Below are 22,590 nucleotides of genomic sequence, written 5' to 3'. Positions count from 1 at the left end.
TGTCATGAACTTTATTGATACTGATGTAAACCAAACAATCAATAGCTGACGTCCCTTGGCTTGCTAAAGCTGGGCGTACACTGTACGATATTTTAAATCATGTACTCAGCTCCAGCTCAAACTACGACTAAATCGCAGGGAGAGTCGGCTCGTGGAGCTGCTTCAACAGTGCGATACTCTCACGAGGAGCGATTTGAATTTCAAACATGTTTGATATTCTTGCGACGCTGCGATTTCTGATCGGGAGTTGGTCTGAGGTGTGAATCGCTCCTCGTTTACCTGTGTAAACTACACGATGCACGACACGCGATCGAGCCGAAACTCGGCCCGATCGCAAAAATAGTCACACGAGTGAAAAATCGGCAGAAAATGGGCCAAAAATCGCACAGTGTACGCCCAGCTTAACCTAGCTAGATATTGTTAACTAAAGCTGTCAGTATCATTTGTAATATTATTATATCATAATAATATAGACTGTTTTACCACTCCGTAGGATGACTAATGGAACCAGCTATACCTTAAATAATAGTTAGTTACCTAGCTAGTGCTAGCTGGTGTTAGCTTACCCTGGTATAAGTGAATAAATTATTCTACAAACAATTTGTAGCCTCTATTTAACTTGGAACCGTTCGTTGTTGAATGTTCTCCAACGATACTGGAAACGTATTTAAAATTCAGTCTCGGCAGCGACGACAGGGATGAAGTAAACACACGCTCCATGCTGAGGTGAATTGACAACGGCTGTGTTCGAAATAGTCTACGGCTGTGTTCGAAATAGTCTACTACATACTACTGGCATACTGATCGAGCCCCAAATCAGTATGTCGTATGCAGTATGTGACCAAAATGAAAATTTCCAGTACGCGAAACATACCCGGATGACTTACTACTTCCGCAAAATATTCCAGTACGCGAACAGAGCTATCTTCGTGGTGTACTGCATCCCATCATGCAACGCTACGTTCACGTGACCCCGTAGTGTGCTTTGCTTTTGTCGCATACTGGAAACTGTACTGCATACTACTACGAGGACCAGTATGCAGTATCCAGTATATACTGAGTCCAGTATGCAGTATCCAGTATGTAGTAATCTATTTCGAACACAGCCTACTACATACTACTGGCATACTGATCGAGCCCCAAATCAGTATGTCGTATGCAGTATGTGACCAAAATGAAAATTTCCAGTACGCGAAACATACCCGGATGACTTACTACTTCCGCAAAATATTCCAGTACGCGAACAGAGCTATCTTCGTGGTGTACTGCATCCCATCATGCAACGCTACGTTCACGTGACCCCGTAGTGTGCTTTGCTTTTGTCGCATACTGGAAACTGTACTGCATACTACTACGAGGACCAGTATGCAGTATCCAGTATATACTGAGTCCAGTATGCAGTATCCAGTATGTAGTAATCTATTTCGAACACAGCCTACTACATACTACTGGCATACTGATCGAGCCCCAAATCAGTATGTCGTATGCAGTATGTGACCAAAATGAAAATTTCCAGTACGCGAAACATACCCGGATGACCTACTACTTCCGCAAAATATTCCAGTACGCGAACAGAGCTATCTTCGTGGTGTACTGCATCCCATCATGCAACGCTACATTCACGTGACCCCGTAGTGTGCTTTGCTTTTGTCGCATACTGGAAACTGTACTGCATACTACTACGAGGACCAGTATGCAGTATCCAGTATACACTGAGTCCAGTATGCAGTATCCAGTATGTAGTAGTCTATTTCGAACACAGCCAACAACTATCTTCTGCGAGTACCGGAACCCGGAACCGGAACCCGGCGGTGACGTATTTCCGTTTTGTTGTGAAAAGGGCCTATGACGTTCAGTCGATTGCATTTCAAGGTGGCTTCTGGCACGAATTCAGCGTTTCTTTCTTTAAATACAAATCCACACACACTGGAGCTTTTACTTTTCATTGTGGCATGTTTTCATCACATCAGTGGTTAAATCAATCTCGTGATCATTACATTTAAAGGAGACATTTATGTCAGAAATACCGTACGGTGAAAAGCAATACCTCGGTGCCGTGATTACATTTCAAGCTGTATTATATTCAATTCTGGCACAAATTCAGCGTTTTGGTTTTGAATGGTAATTCTTGTGTATTGTTTTTCAATAAAGAGATAAAGTGCATTGAAATGTAATGTAATAGTGCTTTTGCATTTTATTGTGGCACGTATTCTGCATGTTTGTATGGAAAAGCAATGCATTTTGTGGATTGCATTTCCATTTTTGCCTAGTAGCGATTACATTTCGAATAGGCACGGAATCATCTCCATAGATATGTGTGATAACAACGGTATTCTCATTCTCTGTATCACTCCGCAGACGCGTTGTCAAGTAACGGCATGTACATATATTCACGATAACACACTCCCTCTCGTGTTCTATTGCTCAATTAGCTGTCAATCAAAAAGTTAGGCTGCCGTCAATATTGAATAAACCAGGGGTCACCCACGTCATGAGTCGCCCGCGGGCTTGTTTTAAATATAGCTCACTATAGCGCCATGCACCAAAGCGCTGCATCGTTTATGTTTTTGCTACTATTATAGATTGTCCGCGGTTGCTAGCGGTCTTCCCGCTTAGCAATTGACACTCGTACACAACTTTGTGCCCCCCCCCCCCGCTCAACAACTTTTCGTTCGTATTAATCTGGGTAGCCCTCCGCAATAATTGGCATCCAAGAAGTAGCTCCCAGTTTCAAAAAGGTTGGCGACCCCTGATATAGATAATCAGAATATATATCTTTCTACACATTCATTGCTAACAACTTTCTCACTACAAATCTTTAGAGGGTGAGGAAGATTTGCTTGCTCTTTAACACACATGCTAGTAATAGACAAAAACATGGGCCTGTGGTTGGTTGCTTTGTATGTCAATCAAATTACCATTTCCCGTTAAACATTTCTGAGTCACACCGAGTGAATTTCAGGTGGTCCAACTCACCAGGTGCTGGTTTCAAACTGAGACTACAAAGTTGCCACCAATACTTTTACACAGAAATGACAGAGAGAGAATAAAGTAAGACATTCAAATCCAAATCCATCATCTCATCTGCAAAGGCGTGAGCATACTGTATTTCACATAATTAAGCAGTCACCTGATTTGCCGTCCCATGACATCACAGGCGTCATGCACATGCAAGATTGTTGTCCAGACTGTTGTCAAGACTGTGGTCAAGACTGCAGTCCAGACTTACTGCCGTGTCATGTTCATGGATGAAAGGATGGAGAGAAGGACCAGAGGATAAGGATCACATTACCTGATCTGCAGAGCTCTGTATTTTATTATACACTGATCATCCATAACATTAAAATCTGAAGTGAAGTGAATGACGCTGATTATCTTTTTACAACAGCGCCTGCTAGGGGTGGAATTGAGCAGGTGGAGATGGCCTGGTTGAACAGTCAGTGCTTGAAATCAGAGTACTTCCAAAATGGGAGGTCTTGTGGGGTGTTCTTGAAACACAGCGGTGGGTAGCAATAAAACATCTTGAGGTGTCGTGGAGTCCATGCACTGGCATTCAGAGCTGCTATGGTGACATAGAGGAACCTACAGTGTTAGGCAGCCACTTCAGAAGTTATATCAGTGTAGTCTTCCCTGTATTGAACTGAACTCAGACAATTTAATGACACCTGGGGAAATCTGTGCAGGTGCTTTGAGTTTAGATGATTAGTGTGTCACACTCAGTTTAAAACATTCATGCCCTGCAAAATTTGGTCCGATTTCTCCACAGTATTCTAATATTTTGAAATCCTGTTTTCGTGAGTTTTATGATCTGGAAGAGCATCTTCATGCAGGACGAGGATCTGATTACAGGCAGGAACCCTCCCATCACACCCTCCCACACACACACACTGCTGTGAACATGCACTGCCTCATGCACAGAGAAGGCAGCACTGCTGATTCTGGATTTACAGTTGACAGTTGACAAAGAAGAATTTTGGGCTCATTTGCTGCAAAGCTTTTTAATAATGTTCATGTTCATCCCACACTGCAGTGTCATCACTTGTCTGAACTTTTATAGCAGTACGTTAAAGAGCAATAAAAGGTTTACAAATAAAAGATACTTTAACAATAGTTACTTGTCAATTTACAGATTCCAATGTGACCTTTTTTCCCCACACTCAAGGCTGTGAGTTCTGCATGTGACTATTATTGTCATTGTGAACTGCGTATCCATGTCAACAGCAGGAACACACACACACAGCCCACAATGCACTTGTGACTCATTTATTAACAGAGAAGCAGGAAACTCTCAGGACAGAGTAAAATCATCGGATAACTCAAATTATAGACTTTTCGATTCTAAAGAACCGGACGCACACGCGTGACGGTGAGCGCAGTTCAGGGCGGCTCTCGCGTGCAGATTACGGGTCTGGTGGAAAGACGCGTTGCGTGTTGGGGAACCTTCTGGAACTGAAGTCGGGCTGCTCTTTAACCCGCCTTTTAATGTCCCTCGTCAACTGTGAAGGATACAGAATTATGATTATGTTCCTGTGATGGTAAAGGAGTAGGTGACATTCAAATAAAAGACATGAATCAATATTGGAATGTCAGTCATTTGAGCTGCGTTAGAATGCTGCCGTCCATGCCTGTTGAGTGTACGTGTCCTGGAGGTCTGGGCTCTCCAGGTCGGCCTGCAGAGCACTGGCAGACGTCACGGGTGTGACGCCAACAGTCCTGGCAGCCTGTCTCACTGCCTCCGAGAGGCAGAGTCTAGGGCCTTCACTCTGCACCAGCTGTAACACACACGCACACAGACACACACACACACATTACTTAGGTAGCATGCATATGAGCCATTTTAATATAGATTAATCTAGATTAATTTCAAGATTTCAGTGAGATTAATCTAGATTAAAAAAATTAATCTATGCCCACCCCTAATTTAAACATTACCTTCCTGCGCTTGGCTGGCATGCCTTGCAGGTAGGCGTCGGAGAGGGGGGGCTGAGTCTTCATCCTCCTCTGGGTGAGCAGGTCCTGTCTGATGATGGGCACCCACTCCTGCGAGAAGAACCAGGCTCCGGTCAGCCAACACACACAGAGTCCACACACGCAAGCGCACTGAAATACACCACAGTGCAACATGGGCAACAGTAAAACACTGGGAGAACGAAGCTAATACTGCGATAGTGAGTAAGCATAAAGGCCAATAGTGCAATAGTGAGTAAGCATAAAGGCCAATAGTGCGATAGTGAGTAAGCATAAAGGCCAATAGTGCAATAGTGAGTAAGCATAAAGGCCAATAGTGCAATAGTGAGTAAGCATAAAGGCCAATAGTGCGATAGTGAGTAACCACAATGGCCAATACTGTGATAGTGATAGGGCTGTGACGGGATGGATTTATGGATGGCTCCGATGGAGTGCTGGTCGCGCAAACGGTCATATATTTTCTGGCAATGTTTGACAGAAGAGGGAATCCATTTTGATTTTTCCGCCACTGGGCAAGTGGATCCGAATGCGAATCAAGGGCTTCCTCCTGCAAATACCTTGAGAGTTCAGTGTCCGCACCGGGCTAAAAGCCACATACACATGGGTTAAAGCAAGAAATTTTCATTTGACTGAAAAATTTTTCCTGGCAAAAGACAATGCCAGCAATTACTGAAAATGTGGTGTAGTTGGGACACGGCCTCTTTTGCCTAATTCTACACAATAAACACATTATCTGGGGGTCCTCTTCCAGAAAATTATTTAAAGATCAAGTCAATTTTAGTGAATCCTGGTGAGAGGTATGAAGCTCTTGTTTTTATCAGATTCACCAATCGCAAAAACATAAGCCGTAAGGTTACCTGCTTTAAGTAGGTATGTTACAAAAAAATTAACACCACTGGATAGAGCTTTTAAATACAAACAGAACACCACCATCCATGTTAAGCCTGGTTTAAGCCTTTATACTTGACGCAGCACGAGTGGCGTGAGCAGCGCGAGGGTCCGCACGCCAAAAATGATGTAATCGCAGTGGCTCCACCCGTGCGCGATAGCCTCGCAGTCGTGCACCTCTCGAATTTTGTAACTTCGCACGCACAACGCTTCAGCGCAGTGAACCAAGTCATGTTTGCCGGGTTCATACACCTTTATAAGGTGAAATTAAAGCACTTGTACGTCACTTTCAAGGTCCATTTCAACGCGTTCTCAACGTTAAATTTAATTAAGTTAAATATTTATACATATACTCGAAATGATTAGAAATAATTCGCTTTTTATCACATTATTTAATGATGGTTTATTTTCAAAACGCCCAATCTTAACGACTTCACGTTCTCTCATGTTTCGTCCTGGAATTACAAGAGGCCTGTATTTGTTAACGTAATAACTGTTCAGTCAGACAGATATTTGTTGTGAAACGAAGTAGTTACATTTTCAAGCATTTTAAAGTACTTTAGCCTAAATTCCAGCACTTTGAGGGGTGTTTCTTTATACTACCACATATTGCTTCGGACTACACTGCAAAAAGAATGTGACGCAGCAAGTAGCCTCCGCCGTTCGCGCAGGTGTACAGAGTCGCGCGCTACGGTCACGCCAGGCAGGAGGGGGGTAAAAACTTTTCTACGTAACATCCGCAAATCTGAAGGCGGAATGAACCGCAAGTCAATCAAATGACACCGCTGTCCTCCATCCAGCGCTGATGAACGCCAGTGAGAATCATATTTCGGCCACAAAACAGATAGCACGCGCGTGTGTTGTTTATTATGATTTGACGGATTTTTTTCCCCAAAAAAATCAAATGACGGAAATCCGTCGTAGTGACGGAGAACTTTAACCCATGCATACATCTACTAAACTGAATACATTTAACTGAACTGATCAGTTTCTGAACGGTGTCTGTAGCATTTCATGTGCGAAAAGTGTTGTGTCGAATTCCGACTTGCCACGTTATTCCGCGCATAAATATGATAGAGATAATATTGTCGATTTATGTTTCTATGCATAAATAAGAGCTAGACTTTAATTATCCATCACAGGAAACTGAATTATCTATGTCCAAAGCCACACTGGCTCAAGGGTGTTAATTATTTTAAATAAAATACACACTGGCTATCAAAGTTCACCTCTGACCACAACTTCGCAGTATTACAGCAGTATTATGTTTAAATATTTAGTTAGGACAGAACTAGAGTGCTCAATGAACTAAGTTAGCCACTATAACTCCCGAATATCATCTGTAGGTCTTTATGCGTGTGCAAACGAGGGGACTCGGAATTCGGCACATGTTGGTTTGAAAAAATTCTCCGTCGTGCCTGCTGCTTGCATGTCCTAAATGAAAATGAGCACTTTCTTCTTTGATTTACAACTTTGTCCTACCACCTGATTAATGATCTGCTCCACCCCTGATGGGTGAAGAAAAATCTACAGAAAAGCTGCAACCCATTATAAACCGCATGAAAATGTAGTGGCTTATACTCCGGAAAATACCGTAATCACGCACAAAAATCCAGCGCACACCCCCAACCCCCATTTATTTAATGGACTGTTCCTTTCGTGTACACAGCGATCGCAATGAAAATGTTTTTTCCATGTTTTTTCGCAATGGAAACGATTCCATTTATAGATAAATAAATAGATAAACCACGGTAATGAGCTCAACACCGCGGTAGGCACTACATAACCGCGGTATTGCGGTAATGCGGTTATCGTCACAGCCCTAGATAGTGAGTAACCATAAAGGCCAATAGTGCGATAGTGAGTAACCATAATGGCCAATAGTGCGATAGTGAGTAAGCATAAAGGCCAATAGTGCGATATTCTAAGGATGCACTATGCAGCCCTAATTCAAACTGTGAGTGTGTTTGCAGAAGTGGGTCATAGTTCATACAGGTGGGAGGGCGTCCGCCCAGGATCCCTCTTCTCCTCCGGACTCCTCTCCACCCACCGCTCCACCCGTCTCCCCACCCGAAGCCCTGACTGCCTCCGCCTCCTGCGACGTAGCCATGGCCTCTTCGGCTGTGGTGGCTGGCATGGGAGAGAGCGTGTCGTCCATCTGATCACACGAGACACAGGCAGGTTACACTTAAGAGACTGTGGATCAGTCATAAGGTGGATCAGACAAGAACAGACAACGTAGTACTTGAATGCGTAAAGACATATTTCAACAGAGCTTCAGGTCTGTCAGGTTGTAATATACATACATGTCTATTATGTGTGTATGAATGCATGTATATTACAATCTGACAAATTCCGTCCGGCTTTCGCAAGAGGCGGTCTCACTCTCTCTCGCTCCTACACTGCCTGGCTGAGCTTAGCTTCTCTGTCTCAGCTCAGTATCCCCATGCTCATCTTCAAATTTAAAACAGGAAATATGGAATTTGACTAAGTGGTCTCTCGACACAATTAATAAAATTTAGTCATGGGGCGGGAGAGCCCACATGTCCAGACGTAATGTTCTCAGCTGGATATGTGCTGGACTCGTTGGTGACGTGGCGTGGTTTGTGTCTCACGCCTCTATCCCTGGAAAATATTGGGGATGTGTATCTATTTGAAGATTTAAACACTGGGTTTCTGCTGATTGGATTAGGTGTTGCCCTGGTGTATTGGGAAATAAGGAGTGGGGTCAGTTATCGAACGCCTGCAGAAATTACCCAACATGATTGATGTGGCGGGTAGAGCTGTCAGAACACAAACTTTGGCTATTAGTAAAAACATGGATTTGATCATGGAGCGGCTCACAGCTCTACAGGCGAAGTTGGATCAGTTGGGAAACTGCTGACTTAAAAGAGGAGTTTCTCGTGCTCAAACTGGACGGGCTTCTCACCAAATCTACATTCTTGCTTATCTACATTTGGCGCCCAAACAAGACTCTTCTTGAAGGTCGTTGTCTTGGTTACCTGCTCCTTCGCTCACATAGAGACTGTCAGAGGTTGGCTCTTGCTTTCCATCGCGAACTTTGACACAAAAACTGTCTGAGGCCATCCTTTGGATGAACATGCCTCTCACTGTTTGACTGACTGTGTCACCTTCAATGCTTATATGTGCTATGGGGATTTTGTCTCCTTCATAATGTTATCTCTCTATCTTTCCCCCGTCTGTGAAAGGTTTCTGACGCAGCAGCCGCTCTAGTATGGCGGTGTTTTACACTGAGGCCCCAGAGGAACTGCATTCCGTCGCCTTGTACTTGTGGCAATGTGCAATGAGAGTTGAATCTAATCTAAAACAAGGAGATCAGCAAAGCTTCTGTGGGACCTCCAGATCTAGACAGATAAACAGTAGTGTTGGACCCACCCATACATGATACGAGCAGATAAGAAGCAGAACACAGCAGTCAGAGATGTGACTCGTTTGATGGAAACATCCAAAGGGAGGAATGTGAGAAGAAACTGTGGAAGGTTCTCACCAAGGTCACCCCCGAGGTGATGGGGGAACTTCACCCCAAGGGTGGAGGTAGTGGCTCCAACATATCACAAGGACATCATCAGTGTCGGACCAGAAGAGCACAACTCCGAGAACAGTAGAAACACTGCACCACACCCTCCACCTTCAACCTCCACCCTCAACCTCCACCTTCAACCTTCTACCTCTACCCTCAACGTCCACCCTTCAGGTCAGAGTCCAGAGAGCTGGGACACACAAATAGGCTATGGCGTGAGTGTGACAGGTATTTCTGTAGTTACCTCCACAGGTTGGAGCTGTGGCTCATGGGAAGGGTCCTCTCCTGCTTCCTCTCTCTGACAGGAAATGACATCACAACATCCACATGCAATGAGGAGATTAAAACAGGAGAAACGTTTGTTTAATCCAAAGCACAAGCTGCACAGCACACATTAAATGTATTTAATTCAGGAGTTAATTCAGGACTTAATTCAGGAGTTAATTCGGGGAGAACATCGTTTCTTCACCGCACTGTTAGCAGCTGCCTTCCCTCACACTGAAGGTTCTTCTATAGATCAAGGGTTTCTCCGCCTCCACGGCCAGAATCGGAGCAGCTCTCAGCTGGGGTGCGGACCAGCCTCGTGGGCTGTGAGGGAGTCTCACCCGAGCGTGGACGACGTAGTGGAGAATCTGCTCCTCGGTGACTGGAATGTGCTCCAGTATAACCTGCAGTCTCATGGTCATCATACTGGTCAACCAGTTCACCACGCTTGGGTTCACCTCCGCCGACATCGTCCTCTGTAGAGGAAGAGACACGCACAAAGACTTACAATGAGAGTGGCACGGACGACATGAGGGAGTGAGAGAGTGAGAGAGATGGAGCGAGAGAGGCTTCAGTGGAGCAGCACTGACGATGCGGTTGTTGATGACACCGGTTAGGGCGCCCTGGTCTCCTCCCAGGCAGTACAGATTTAGGGCCAGACACTCGAACAGAGCACGGTTACACAGCTGCAGCAGACGGGGCCCAAACGTCTGGTCTGCCAAAAAAAAACAAAAAACAAAGACACAACCAATAAACGAACCGTACTGCGTTACACCCAGTAAAGCCCCTCAGTCAGTTACACTGCCCACTGTGCCTCAGACACCCCAGTGAAGGAAGCAAACGCAGTCAGCATCTCCTTATCCACCGTGATAGCCTCCTCTCTGGGGTTAAATGACTGCCATTCAGTTGGAGCTCTGACGTTCCCTCAGCAGTCTAGAGAGTGCCACCTGCTACGATTATGCAATAAATCTGCTTTATGATCCAGGCGCTCATGTCGAGATCTGTAACAGCACCTTTCAAAGCCCTGCTGGAATCTGTGTCCTATGAATCAATGTTTTATGGACCTGAACTGCAGAACTCTGCACTCTCCACAGGAGCACACCTGTGGAGCACACCTGTAGAGCACACCTGTAGAGCATACCTGTGCAGTGAAGGATGTGTGTGGCAATGGCTGCAAGCTGCTGTCTCAGAAATGCCCGGTTTGTCTGGGTGATGTCGACCCCATCCCGCACCGTGACCGTCGACTGAGACGGAAGCATAGGTACATCAGGAATCAAGTAGAACACTGCAGAACATTCCACACAGGCAAACCAGAATAGAGCTGATGCACTCACAAAGCTCTCCGTGATGTATTCCTCGAGTTCTCCAACGAGTTCCTCCGTGGCTGCCTTCAGTTGAGAAAGAAAAAAACCAGCGGAGAAGAAACCCATGAAGAGTGAGGACGGGATCACGGCAACCCCAGAGTTCATTAGGACACGGTAACGAAGGCGTGAGTGTGGCGAGACGCCGTGTGCCGTACTGTGATGTTGGCCTCGGAAGGTTCTCGCCCCTGCAGGTAGTGGGTCTGGAAGAACTGCTCCAGTAGGGGGCGTATGCGGCTCAGGGGCTGCGCCTGACCATGTAGCAGAAGCACCATGTCCACCATGGAGAACTCCTGACACACCAGAGTCAACAAGTCCCCAAAGAAACCTACATACACACACAGGGTATTCGATCACTGTCTGACTGGGAAACATACAGCAAATAGCACTAAAACACAGAAAGAGGATGAAAGCAAGATATAGATAGATCGCATATAGACAGTCCGCTATTGCTGACAGGAGGAAAGGTCAAGGGTCAGGGGTCAGGGTAGATGTTAGAGGCAGCTAGGGGACTCACCCACGTCCTCCCCTGTGCTGGGCGTGAATATGTTGCTGGTCTGGGAGAGTCTCTGGATGAACTGAGCGATACTCTCAGAGCTGTTCTGCGGGGCGCCCAGAGAGCCCATCATGGTGGACAGGACTCCGTGCACGATGCCCGTGAAGAGCTCCGTGTTCAGCACCTCCTCGCCCGCAGTCGCCCCAGCCTCCGGCCTCCGCTCCGGGGCCGCAGGGGTGGGGCCGGGTCCCGGGGTCGGCTGGGCGGTGGGAGGCTCGGCGTGCGTTTGCTGGGAGACCTGATGAGAGAGTCGGAATGAGGAACTAGGCGCTCCGAACCCAAGAGGCAGAAAACGGACGAGTGTTCGTTAAAGCGCGAGGAAAGGCGCGATGGTTTCTGACCTGTATAAAGTCGTTCACTCCCTGAATAAAGGCGGGTACTCCCGGCATGGTCACAGTGATTGAGGGCGTGGCCCCTGGGGTCGGGCCAGCGGCGCCCACACCTGCCCCCAGGAAGGAGCCCAGCAGCTGGTCCAAACCTCCCAGAGGAACCCCTAGGGGAGGAGCAGGGGCCGCTCCAGGCTCAGGGGCGGAGGTTGCAGTGGTGCTGGTGGGCTGGGTGGAGTCGGAGGCACTGGTGGTGGTGGAGGTCGGGAAGGTTGAGGATGAAGTTGATGATGAAAACGATGAAGATGAGGAAGATGAAGTGGAGAAGTTAAAGCTGTGAGAGGCAGAGGCGGGCGTGGCTTGAGAGGCTGTGGAGATGAGAAGAGGAAGTTTAGGGTTCTAGTCCATCCCTCCGTCCCTCACAAAGACAAACGACAGGAACAAGTCTGTAAACATACCCATGTGGCCCGAAACACCTGCTAGGAGCTGACCCACCAGACCACTAATCATCTGATTGAGAGCAACAGGATTCACTGGTGGGACCTTACACACACACACACACACACACACACACACACACAATTACATGTAGTGGAGCTCAAGTATTCATAGCAGTCTTCTTGGTCTGAGCAGCAGACACAGGTGCACGCAGGTGAGGGGACTCACCTGGCCTGGCTGAGGTCCCACCGTCGGGGGCACCGTGGCCCTCATGTTGATGCCGCTGCCCCTAGTGGTGAAGGAGGGGTTTGCCATCCGATGGGTGAAGGGAGGCAGTGTAAACACCACGCGGGCCTGGTGAGGGGGAGGGGCCATAGGAGGAGCAGCGGGGCCCGCACCGGGGCCGGGGACAGGAGCCCCCTGCTGGCCTGTGGAGGCAGCGGTCGCCATAGCCACGGCTTGCTGGGTAACTTGGTTTACAATAGCCTGCATGAATTCTGGAGGTAGGCCAGGTATCTGAATGTTAGGTGTGGTACCTACAGGTGAACACAGACAACCTGATCAGCGAGTCCAATTACAGTCATGTACATGCTGGGAGCAGCTGCTAAGAGACTACAGCCCTTCAGACACAACGCACAGGCTGTTTGAACAATAAAAGTCTGATTCATGACTGTATATCAGTATTATTCTATGTACAGCTTTATACAAAGAAATATATTTAAAACAGTTTATAAACACACTTTCATTAATGCTTTGGCCAATGATGCATCTAAATATATTCATGCCCTTAAGCACACATAGTTGTACCCTTAAGCACACGTGTGTTTATTAGTGCCTTTAAGCGCACGTGTGTTTATTAGTGCCTTTAAGCGCACGTGTGTTTATTAGTGCCTTTAAGCGCACGTGTGTTTATTAGTGCCTTTAAGCACACATGTGTTTATTAGTGCTTATTAGTGCCTTTAAGCACACGTGTGTTTATTAGTGCCTTTAAGCACACGTGTGCACCTCTAATGATGCTGCAAACATCTCACCAGTCTGTCCGGGACCTGCACTGCTCTGCTGTCCACTGGCCTGAGCAGCGTTTCCAGCGTCTAGAACACGAGACACACGTTTGAAGATCACCACGTAGCCTCACACTCACGTGTGCACATGCAAGTGCAAATGGGCATGCACACGCACACATTCACACTGCTCTGCACACGAAAGACCCACCATCAATGTTAATCTGCATCATCACCAATGGCTCCGTGGTTTGATGGCTTATTCGTATCACCCTGGGCCCTGGCTGAGCAGTCGGCTGATTGGCCATACCTGGCTGAGCAGCCTGCTGATTGGCCATACCTGGCTGAGGGGTGGAGCTTTGTCCCTGCTCTGGCTGCTCTGATTGACCAGATTGAGTGTGACTCTCAGCTGCTGGCCTGCCATTAGCTGACATGGTCACTGTGGTTCCCAGATTAACCTAAAAGAATACATTGTTATAACGATTGCACATGATGTTAAAATTCAGAGAATATTAATTCAATGCATATTTTGTATAAAGCATATTTTGTTTCATTACAGCCTTTTATTACACCCTCTTCCAATTTCTAAGTCTGTAATAAAGCGTCGTCTTTTGGTTTCAAAGCACTTTCTTTGAATTTGCTCCCGAAATGAACTGACGCGAATGGCACACACAGCAAACATGGTGCACACACACACACACACACACTGCAAACAATGGCTCTAGCCATCAATCTGCAATGTAATCAAAACACAGCTCACAATAGGGCAGCTACACAGCAACGTGTTACACGACGGAAAAGAAGGAAGAAACCCCTAAGAACACATTTAATCTGTAGGTGGGATCTCTGATAATTGGACACGACCAAGGTTATAATAGTTTTGGATTTTTCATTATAGTTTAGTTTTTATTTCATTGTGACTTTTTTTCTAATTCAGTTAGTTTTAATTACTTTTTAGAGCATGTTTGCTAGTTTTTATTAGTTTTAATAATTTTTTTAAAGCTTAGTTTTAGTTTAGTTTTCATTAGTTCTAGTATTAGTTTTAGTTTTTTTTTATACTTTGGGTTATTTGTCAGGTGCAGGATTCAAAAAGTCCAAAGTAAATATTGTGTAATAAAAACTCATCAAAAGATACCATTTTAAAAAATGCATTCAATTACTGTTGAACAACCAACAGTCCACAAGATAGAAGCCTTAAGTGCAAAATGTGTAATATTGCTGCTGAAAATTGCCAGACTAAGACTGACGGACACGAACATAGGAGCGTAACCCTATTTTGGTTCGCGTGAAAAGCCAAACTTTGTGAAGGCAATCGAGTAACACAGTCGTGTTGACATCCAGTCTCAACACATTAACTAGTGCATCCACCCGCTTGCGGTTTTTCTGCATATTAACTAACCAGCAGCTATTTGATCACTGGTGAAGACGGTCCATTACGGTTTTCCTTCCCGGTGCTACCTAGCCGGGATGGTGCTTCTCTTTCGGCGGAGCTACTTAAGAGTCTAGCTTGTCAAGGTACTGACAGTTAGCCCTCTTGTGTGAACTTTGAGATTCGTGGGGTTTTTCCTCTTGAGAACTACTCCATATATTTTATCACCTGTTTCCACTACAAGACATGTAGTCTTTCTCGTAGTCATATTTAAAAAATCCCATACAGGACTCGCCGTTTTATCCCAACTTTTGTTGTCGTAATTTTGCATGCTAGCATAGCGAGCAGGAGCTCTAAACAAGAGACGTGACGGACCTTGATGGTCGTACGCTTCTGCCAGCTAATATAAAACTACTACTGAAAAAGATCGATCTCATATCAGTTCACAAGCCTTATAAATAAACTGACAAACACGAAAACGAAGGGTATCCTATCTATAATTTCAGTACGTTTTAGTTAGTTTTCTAAACATGTAATATAGTTATAGTTAGTTATCGTTTTTTTCTATTAATTACCGTTATTATTTATTTCAGTTAACGAAAATGTTTTTTCAATATTAGTTTTCGTTTTTTCGTTCGTTTTCGTTAACGATTATAACCTTGGTCCCAGAATCGCTGCTCTCGACGGCTGTTAAAAGCAAATCACCGCGTACCTGTATGGGCATGTGCGGCACGCCCCCTGGTGTCAGGACGGAGGAGGTGTAGTGAGACATGGGCCGGACCACGTGCAGGTTGCGGGGGGGCTCGCTCATCAGGTTACAGCGCAGGTCACTCAGGGCAACCAGAGCGTTGCCCAGGAGACGGAGGGCTTCCCCCACCTGGTTCAGAATGCGCTGGTCCTGCTCCCGTTCCTGGGTCTGGAGACACAGACACGCACAAGAGGATCAGAGCGCAGCACATCAAAGGCAAATCAACCAACGTTTCACCTTAAGCCCGTTCCACATCTCAGCTAATTTATCGTCTTATGCCGAGTGTATGTAGTGGAAACGAGGTTCAGTTAGTTGAACAAACGGCATTTTCCAGCCACCACGGAGCAATTTATGTATGAAAAATAACAAATTAGGATGCATTCTAACCCAGGAACAAACTTCGAATCTACATTCACACCGCTCGTCCGCAAATGGTTATTGTATCTCGCTGTACAAGGTCTGCGCACAGACAATGATCTAACATACTTTTGAGTATAAAAACAAAAGGTCAGGCATAGAACAGAATGACTTCGATGAGTTCAGCGGCCCTGGAGGTTTGAGTGTCTATTCGTTTAGCACAGGGGTGCCCAATACGTCGACTGCGATCTACTGGTCGATCGTGAAGGAAGTGAGGGTAGATCGCATGCAGAGGCGGACGAAGTACTCAATTTCATTACTTGAGTCAAAGTACAGATACCACTGGTCAAATGCTACTCCGATACAAGTGAAAGTTGCATGTTCAAAATCTTACTTAAGTGAAAGTACTGAAGTACTTGCTTTTAAAAATACTTAAGTATTAAAGTACACCTTCCGTCACATTTGTAAAAAAGTTATAGTTTAAAAGTATTATACATCCTACCAAATCCTCTTTGGGCATAATATTCATATAGTCTTTGATAATAATCCATAAGGCATATTCCAATGATGTACATCATTCAGGTAGTGGTAGCAGAAAAGTTTAACCTACACTTTAGTTTAAGGAACAAAAACATTTTCTAAAACCACAATTAACTGATTAGCCTAGCCTAACCTGTTTAAGCAAATTATGTTACCATATTAAAAGTCAATAATAAAATGATGGTTTTCTCTCTTTGCTAGTTAGGTATTCAGTCATCCAATACAACATTATGCTACAGTCAATATAAACAAAGACAAAGTAAAATTAGCAGTGTGGCATCTTGGTAGTCTAACCTTGCTACCTTTTGCAGTATGGCTAAAGCCCACCAACTCCATGCCACCCAACATGCTAACAAACTCTTTTCAAACTAGAAATCACAGCCACATTAGAATTATTGACATTAATTGTACACTGACATTAGAATGGAAACATTATTTGACAAGATTCGATTAACCCACACGGTTTCCCTTATTGATGTTTCCGTAGTTTGAATTACTTGCCAATATAATGTTAACATTATTTATAGTGATCCTAGCAGACCTAGCAGTGGAGTGAGCAGGCAAAGTCATTTCACTAGCCTTACTGCAAAGCTCCTCTGACTACATAGTCACTTAACAAAACATTTAGGCTGCATACCGTAATATACTTCCTCAGGTGGGACGGTGAATTTTGGTATGCAGTGATATAGTTTGTTTTTGGCAAACAAAGCATGCATTTAAAACGATAGGAATGATTCATCCGTTCAGAAAACTGGAACATTTTGTCGAGATACGGCCATGGGTGCAAAAGAGCATGCCAGGGTTGCCAACTCTCACGCATTGAGCGTGAGACACACGCATTTGACCGTTTTCACACGCTCTCACGCCACAGTTACGATATCTCACGCCGAAAAAAAATCTAGTTTATTTACCTCTGATCTATATCTATCAACCACCGGCGATCGCGATATAATACTTAATTTGTGTCCATTTTTCACCGCCCCGGTAACGTTCGCCACCCCCCGATCAACAATTTACACTCGCCACCAAGTCCAGGTTCAAATCTCCCTTCAAGCGATCTTGAAAAGTTGGCAACCCTGGCATGCTCCATCACCGCCGTCTCCGCTCATGTTGCTGTTATTTAGGAAAAGAACGACTAGCGACACCGAACTTGATTTTACACCTCACAGACACATCCTTGATTGCTGATAGGCTGTCACCTGTGAAAATACTATCGGGGGGAGGGGAGGAGAGTTGTGTGTGGAAGTAACGAGTAACGAGAGCTGGACAGAAATGTAGTGGAGTGATAAGTACTGTATTTGTTATTCAACTGTAGTGAAGTGAAAGTCATAAGTATTTAAAAAAAAATAAACTTAAGTAAAGTACAAATACTCAAGAACTGTACTTAAGTACAGTACTTAAGTAAATGTACTTCGTTACTGCCCGCCTCTGATCGCATGACATTAAAAAGTAGGGGATGAATGACAGGCTATCGTCTATCTGCATTGAGAGTTGTCTTTTGACTGACATACAGGGTAGCCAATCTGACGTCTAAACTTCTAACAACCTACGTATGCGCGTTAAACCGCGTGAACCTGTTTGTTGCATAGCTAGCCTCCAATTTAAACTTGAAATACAACAAAGGGAATAAAAATGAGTGATGTAACTGGTCCGAGTAAGAAGCCTAAAACTACCACTTCATACAGAATGGGAGGAGGATTTGTTTTTCACTATGTCGTATTCTAAGTGCATTTGCCTGATCTGTCAGTGTGCCGTTGCTATTCCAATCAAGGGAAATGTGGAGCAGCGTTTTCGGACTGTTCATAAAAACAATGACATTGACGAGCGAGCTGAGAAGGAGAAAGGCGAAAGAACTAAAATCCCAGTTGTCCGAACAGTCATTTTTCTCACATCTGACCACAAAAGCGAAGGCAGCCACCAAAGCATAATTTCGGGTGTCACTTAATTGTTAAGCACAAGATGTCCTTCCAAGACGGAGAGATGATAAAAGAGGCATTTGTTGAAGCCGCTGATTCCTTGTTTCGAGACTTTAAAAACAAATCTGAAATATTATCTTCAAAGCTCTCCAGGTATCGAGGAATACAGTCACACGGCGCTCTGAAGCCATGACCGAGGATTTGACCCAGAAACTTTGGAAGGATATTGCGGACTGCGAGTGTTTCTCACTACAATTAGCGATACTTTAAAATACTTTACAAATATAAATAAATAAAATACTTTATTTATCCTAAAAGGAAAAGGGGAAAAGTAAAGAAAGAATACACAATATTAAATAGCAATAATAACTTAAATTTGTTTTGCATTTTTATTGTATGTAGATAATTTTGACTTGGTCATCTTATAAGTAGCTCGCAAGCTGAAAAGGTGTGGGCACCCCTGGTTTAGCAGATCTACAACCTGAAGAACAGGACTGCGGCCGAGCTTACGTTACTGCTGTAGTCTGTGGTTGCGGCCGCCTGCAGGATGGTATGAGCTCTTTCCCTAAAGGGCTGCAGTCTCTCCTCCACTCTTCTCAACTCCACCAACATCTCCAGCATCTCCGCAGGACTGGGGTGACTGGTGGGGGCAAAGGAACACGCATCCAACGAAGTTACCACACTTTCTAAATGGGTTTCACCAATGACTGAAAGGACAAGAGCCTTAGTTCAATACTAGATAAAACATATGTAGAATATACCAGACAGGATCCCTTGAAATTCTGTTCAAAACGTATTAGATCAGCACATCACGCATCATGTTAATTTCGCTTCTAAACTCTTGTAATTTTGACAAGAAGGCCAACATGAGGAGGAATGAAAGGCTTCTGCACAGACTGGGTTATAATATCAATTATATGAAATAACGTCTTCATTACCTTATTAACAGTACATGTCAGTCACCACAGGAGGGTGCTATTTGGGCTGTGTAGTGCCCCAGTTCCTTCTAAATGTATTTATTTTCTAGTGGTGTTATATGTAATAAGGCCTGACACTGTAATTCACCCCCATAAATACACAGCTAAGTACACACACACACACCTATAAATATACAACTACATACACACAATTGCTTCACACTCACAGCGTGAGTCACACTTAACAAAGTCAGAAGCCCCTCAAAGTTACATTCATTCTTTTTCATGCTCTTTTATGAAACAGGACAGCAGGCACAAGCCGTCCTGAAGGCTACAGTGCAGTCTGAGTCTCGTGGGAACAAGTATTTGTGTTTGTGCACTGTGAGGTCTGGACGTGTATTAACCCCATTCCCCCTCCACACACCATTACATTCAGCTCTGAGTTTGGGACAACAGGCTATGGAGTATCAGAACCAGACCCAGACTGGACCGAGTCAGGGCCAGGACTTTACCTAGGTGCCGATTGGGGAGGAGGAACCCCCTCAGTCTGGGTGGAGGAGGAAGAGGATGAAGGAGGGGAGGTGTCCATGGGCTCGACCAAGGGAGGTGGGGAGGAAGAAGGAGGTGGGGCTGAATCTTCAGGAGGGGAGGAGCCATCCACAGACTGCCCCTATAAACAGGAGGTACAGTGGGTGTAAGCACGTTTTTTTCTGCTACTTACACCCCGTTACCAAAACTAAACGTTTCTCGGGTCTCTCGGCACCTCCAGTCTCTGGATGACGGCGCTGGCGTCTCGCAGCAGGTTCTCAGCCAGGACCAGCCGCAGTCTGGGCTCACTCTGCAGGGACTGGTCCAGATCCGCATGCATGTTCACAGAGCCGCTAGCCTGCAAGCGGGAGACACACCGTCCACATCACCGAAGCCGGTGGGAACAGACGCTGTCCAGGAGAGAACGGGTTTGAAACAGCAGAACCACTCCTACCCCATGACTGCTGGCAGCACGGGCACTCCGGACTCCTTCTCCCAGGCCCGACATCATCTGCTGGATGGACATCTAGGAAAGTGTATATTTAAGGATAATTAAAACGGCCAATAGAAAAGCAATGCAATGTCCGCTAGTCACTTTACACAAAAACAGTGAAGATGTCTGAATGGCAGTAGCAGTAGGCAAAAGGCATATGGGGAGGAAAGACAACACCGTCCTCACACACACACACACACACACACAAACACACACTCAAACACACACTCACCCACACACACACACATCCATGTCCGTGCCTGAATCTGCTGAGGATCCATGATGTTCACGGGGAGATTGAGGGTGCCGAGCATCACGTAGCTGTTGGCGTTGCGGTCGTGCGTGGCGGCGTGGGCCGTTCCCTGAGAGCTCGTCGGGCCGCCCGCCCCCTGCGGCCCTCCGGAGGTCCCGGCCGCGGTGCCCGACCCGGCGCCCGGCTGGGTGCTCTGTGGGGGGGCGCGCTCAACCAAGTGGATCACTTTGCCGTTCACATCTGCCGGCAGAGAGGAGAGAGCTCTACACCTCTGAGCTACAGCAGAGCGTGAAATCATAGTGGAGGAACAGTCCGAAGCACAACCAAGTTTAAGAAGGCATCTCAACACACGTCAGCGCCAACTCACTGTATTCAGTCAGCGTTTTCTCATCTTGAAGCACCCGACCCTGATAGATCAGCCTCTGTTTCTCAACAGGTATCCCAACTGAGGCGGATATGTGCTCTTTGAACTCCTTCACCGTCATCTAGTGAGCAGAAGGTGTAGTCACAAAAAACAAACAAACAGATGTTACAAATGAAGACAGCAGCACAGGTACCAGTTCTAGGGTTAAGACACGCGGCACAGGTGTGTAAGTGGGCAGGACGGACTCACCTGTGTCCTCACCGTGTAGGTTCGGCTCTGGGAGGGCACAGATGTGTAAGTGGGCGGGGCGGACTCACCTGTGTCCTCACTGTGTAGGTTCGGCTCTGGGAGTCCAGAGTCTTCACCGTCACTTCTATGTTGTTACTCTCTTGCTCCTCCATAGTTATGGTCTACACTCGCTAGCTGGACCAAAAGCACACAAAAACCGAACTTTAAACAGGTGAAACGCTTTAAAACAAAGCAAACTGCATCCTTAATCGACTTTGAGTGGGTGAAAAGTTGGTTCAGTTCTGCTACACGCCCCAGCGGCGGCGCTTCCTTAGCGCAGCCCGGCTAGCCTGATGCTATGCTAGCTCGCTCGTACGTCTAGACGGCGCTCCTACCTTCAAACTCCGCCGAGCCTCTGCGATCGGATAACGCTGCTCTTATCTGACAAAGGAAGGGCCGCTCCGATCTTTCGATGACATCTGGCGGCGGTGTTTGATTGCGGGTTTTGAGACGTGCGGCTGTCCGTGTCGGCTAAGCTAATGACGCTTCGCTGCCGTGTAAAGCGGTCTGCGCACGCGCAACGCGACGGCGTGAGGACACGCCCATTGCCTCGCCCACTTCCGGGAACGTCGACGTAAACTGAAAGTTGGAAGAGGATCCCTGCGAGAGAAATGGAGGAGAGAGGGTGGATGGGCTGGCGAAGGAGATATGCGAAAGTATTAAAGTTCATGCAGCGTCTCAAAACTGCTTCCCTGTACTCATCATGGACACAGTTAGCGCCACTAACTATCAAAGCTCCTCTCCTTGAAGTCTTACCACTTTCGTGAGCCTTTCTCTATTTTCTGTTGCTTCTTCCAAACCAGCACTGGCAAAATCACGACACGATCACTATCTATCTATCTGTCTGTCTATCTGTCTGTCTGTCGGTCGGTCGGTCGGTCTGTCTCTGTGTGTGTTTTGGGTTTTTTAATAAATAAATAAAAAGTAAAACCAACCGCCCTACATCTCAATCTCACATTTCTTGTGCGTCAGTGCAAAACATACATGTTCACTATACAGTGACACAGTAGTCTAGATGGCATCTGTCTGTGCATCACAGATCTGTATGGCACACTGGCTGTGTCAACACTGGTGAATAACAGTTTCTCAGTTGAGCACTTTAGGGATGAATTGATTAGTGCAACATGTCGATTGACTTGGCCTTCAAGAATTGATTCTTGGGCAGTTTTTCTGTCCTCATTCCTCTCACATGGCCATGACCACACACTTGATCTCTTGATCTCGCACAGCGGGCAGCAGAGTATCTGAAGATACAATATTGTCCAGTAGATGTTGCTTGTGCAAGCATTCAGCCAAATGTTTTGGTGAAAGTTCCTCAGGCTGTAAAGGAAAGCCTTAACGCTCACTTCATTTAATATGGGTATTTCCTATTTTTTGAGGCATGCTTTTCCCCAGCAAATATCAGGAAGCATTTCAGTGACAGCTCTGTCACCCCATGTCCATTCAGTGTTCGGTGGAAATGAGAGTCATACTG

At 45.8% G+C, this 22,590-nt stretch overlaps 1 protein-coding gene across 2 annotated transcripts; it reads right to left on the bottom strand.

Moving 5' to 3' along the window:
* Window positions 1–3,982: 3,982 nt before the first annotated feature.
* bag6 (BCL2 associated athanogene 6) lies at window positions 3,983–21,636 on the bottom strand. 2 transcript variants are annotated; one of them, XM_076976131.1, is made up of 25 exons: window positions 21,452–21,636; window positions 21,146–21,251; window positions 20,832–20,949; window positions 20,472–20,704; window positions 20,173–20,244; window positions 19,954–20,076; window positions 19,703–19,860; window positions 18,784–18,913; window positions 15,425–15,628; window positions 13,555–13,801; window positions 13,374–13,433; window positions 12,571–12,878; window positions 12,363–12,447; window positions 11,920–12,272; window positions 11,540–11,816; window positions 11,181–11,350; window positions 10,996–11,049; window positions 10,803–10,905; window positions 10,252–10,376; window positions 10,003–10,137; window positions 9,642–9,695; window positions 7,850–8,014; window positions 4,933–5,040; window positions 4,626–4,772; window positions 3,983–4,496 (listed from the first exon to the last, which is right to left on the bottom strand). In XM_076976131.1, the coding sequence occupies exons 2-25, from the start codon at window positions 21,227–21,229 to the stop codon at window positions 4,401–4,403; spliced, it is 3,609 nt and encodes a 1,202-aa protein (XP_076832246.1). In that variant the 5' UTR covers window positions 21,230–21,251; window positions 21,452–21,636; the 3' UTR covers window positions 3,983–4,400. The 2 variants fall into 2 exon arrangements, with proteins under 2 accessions (XP_076832246.1, XP_076832247.1); XM_076976132.1 differs by having other exon boundaries at window positions 13,684–13,801; window positions 21,452–21,635.
* Between the last annotated feature and the right edge of the window lie 954 nt (window positions 21,637–22,590).

Source organism: Brachyhypopomus gauderio, chromosome 16 (genome assembly GCF_052324685.1).
Source record: "Brachyhypopomus gauderio isolate BG-103 chromosome 16, BGAUD_0.2, whole genome shotgun sequence".
Lineage (NCBI taxonomy): Eukaryota > Metazoa > Chordata > Actinopteri > Gymnotiformes > Hypopomidae > Brachyhypopomus > Brachyhypopomus gauderio.
This window is presented reverse-complemented; position numbering and strand designations above follow the sequence as displayed.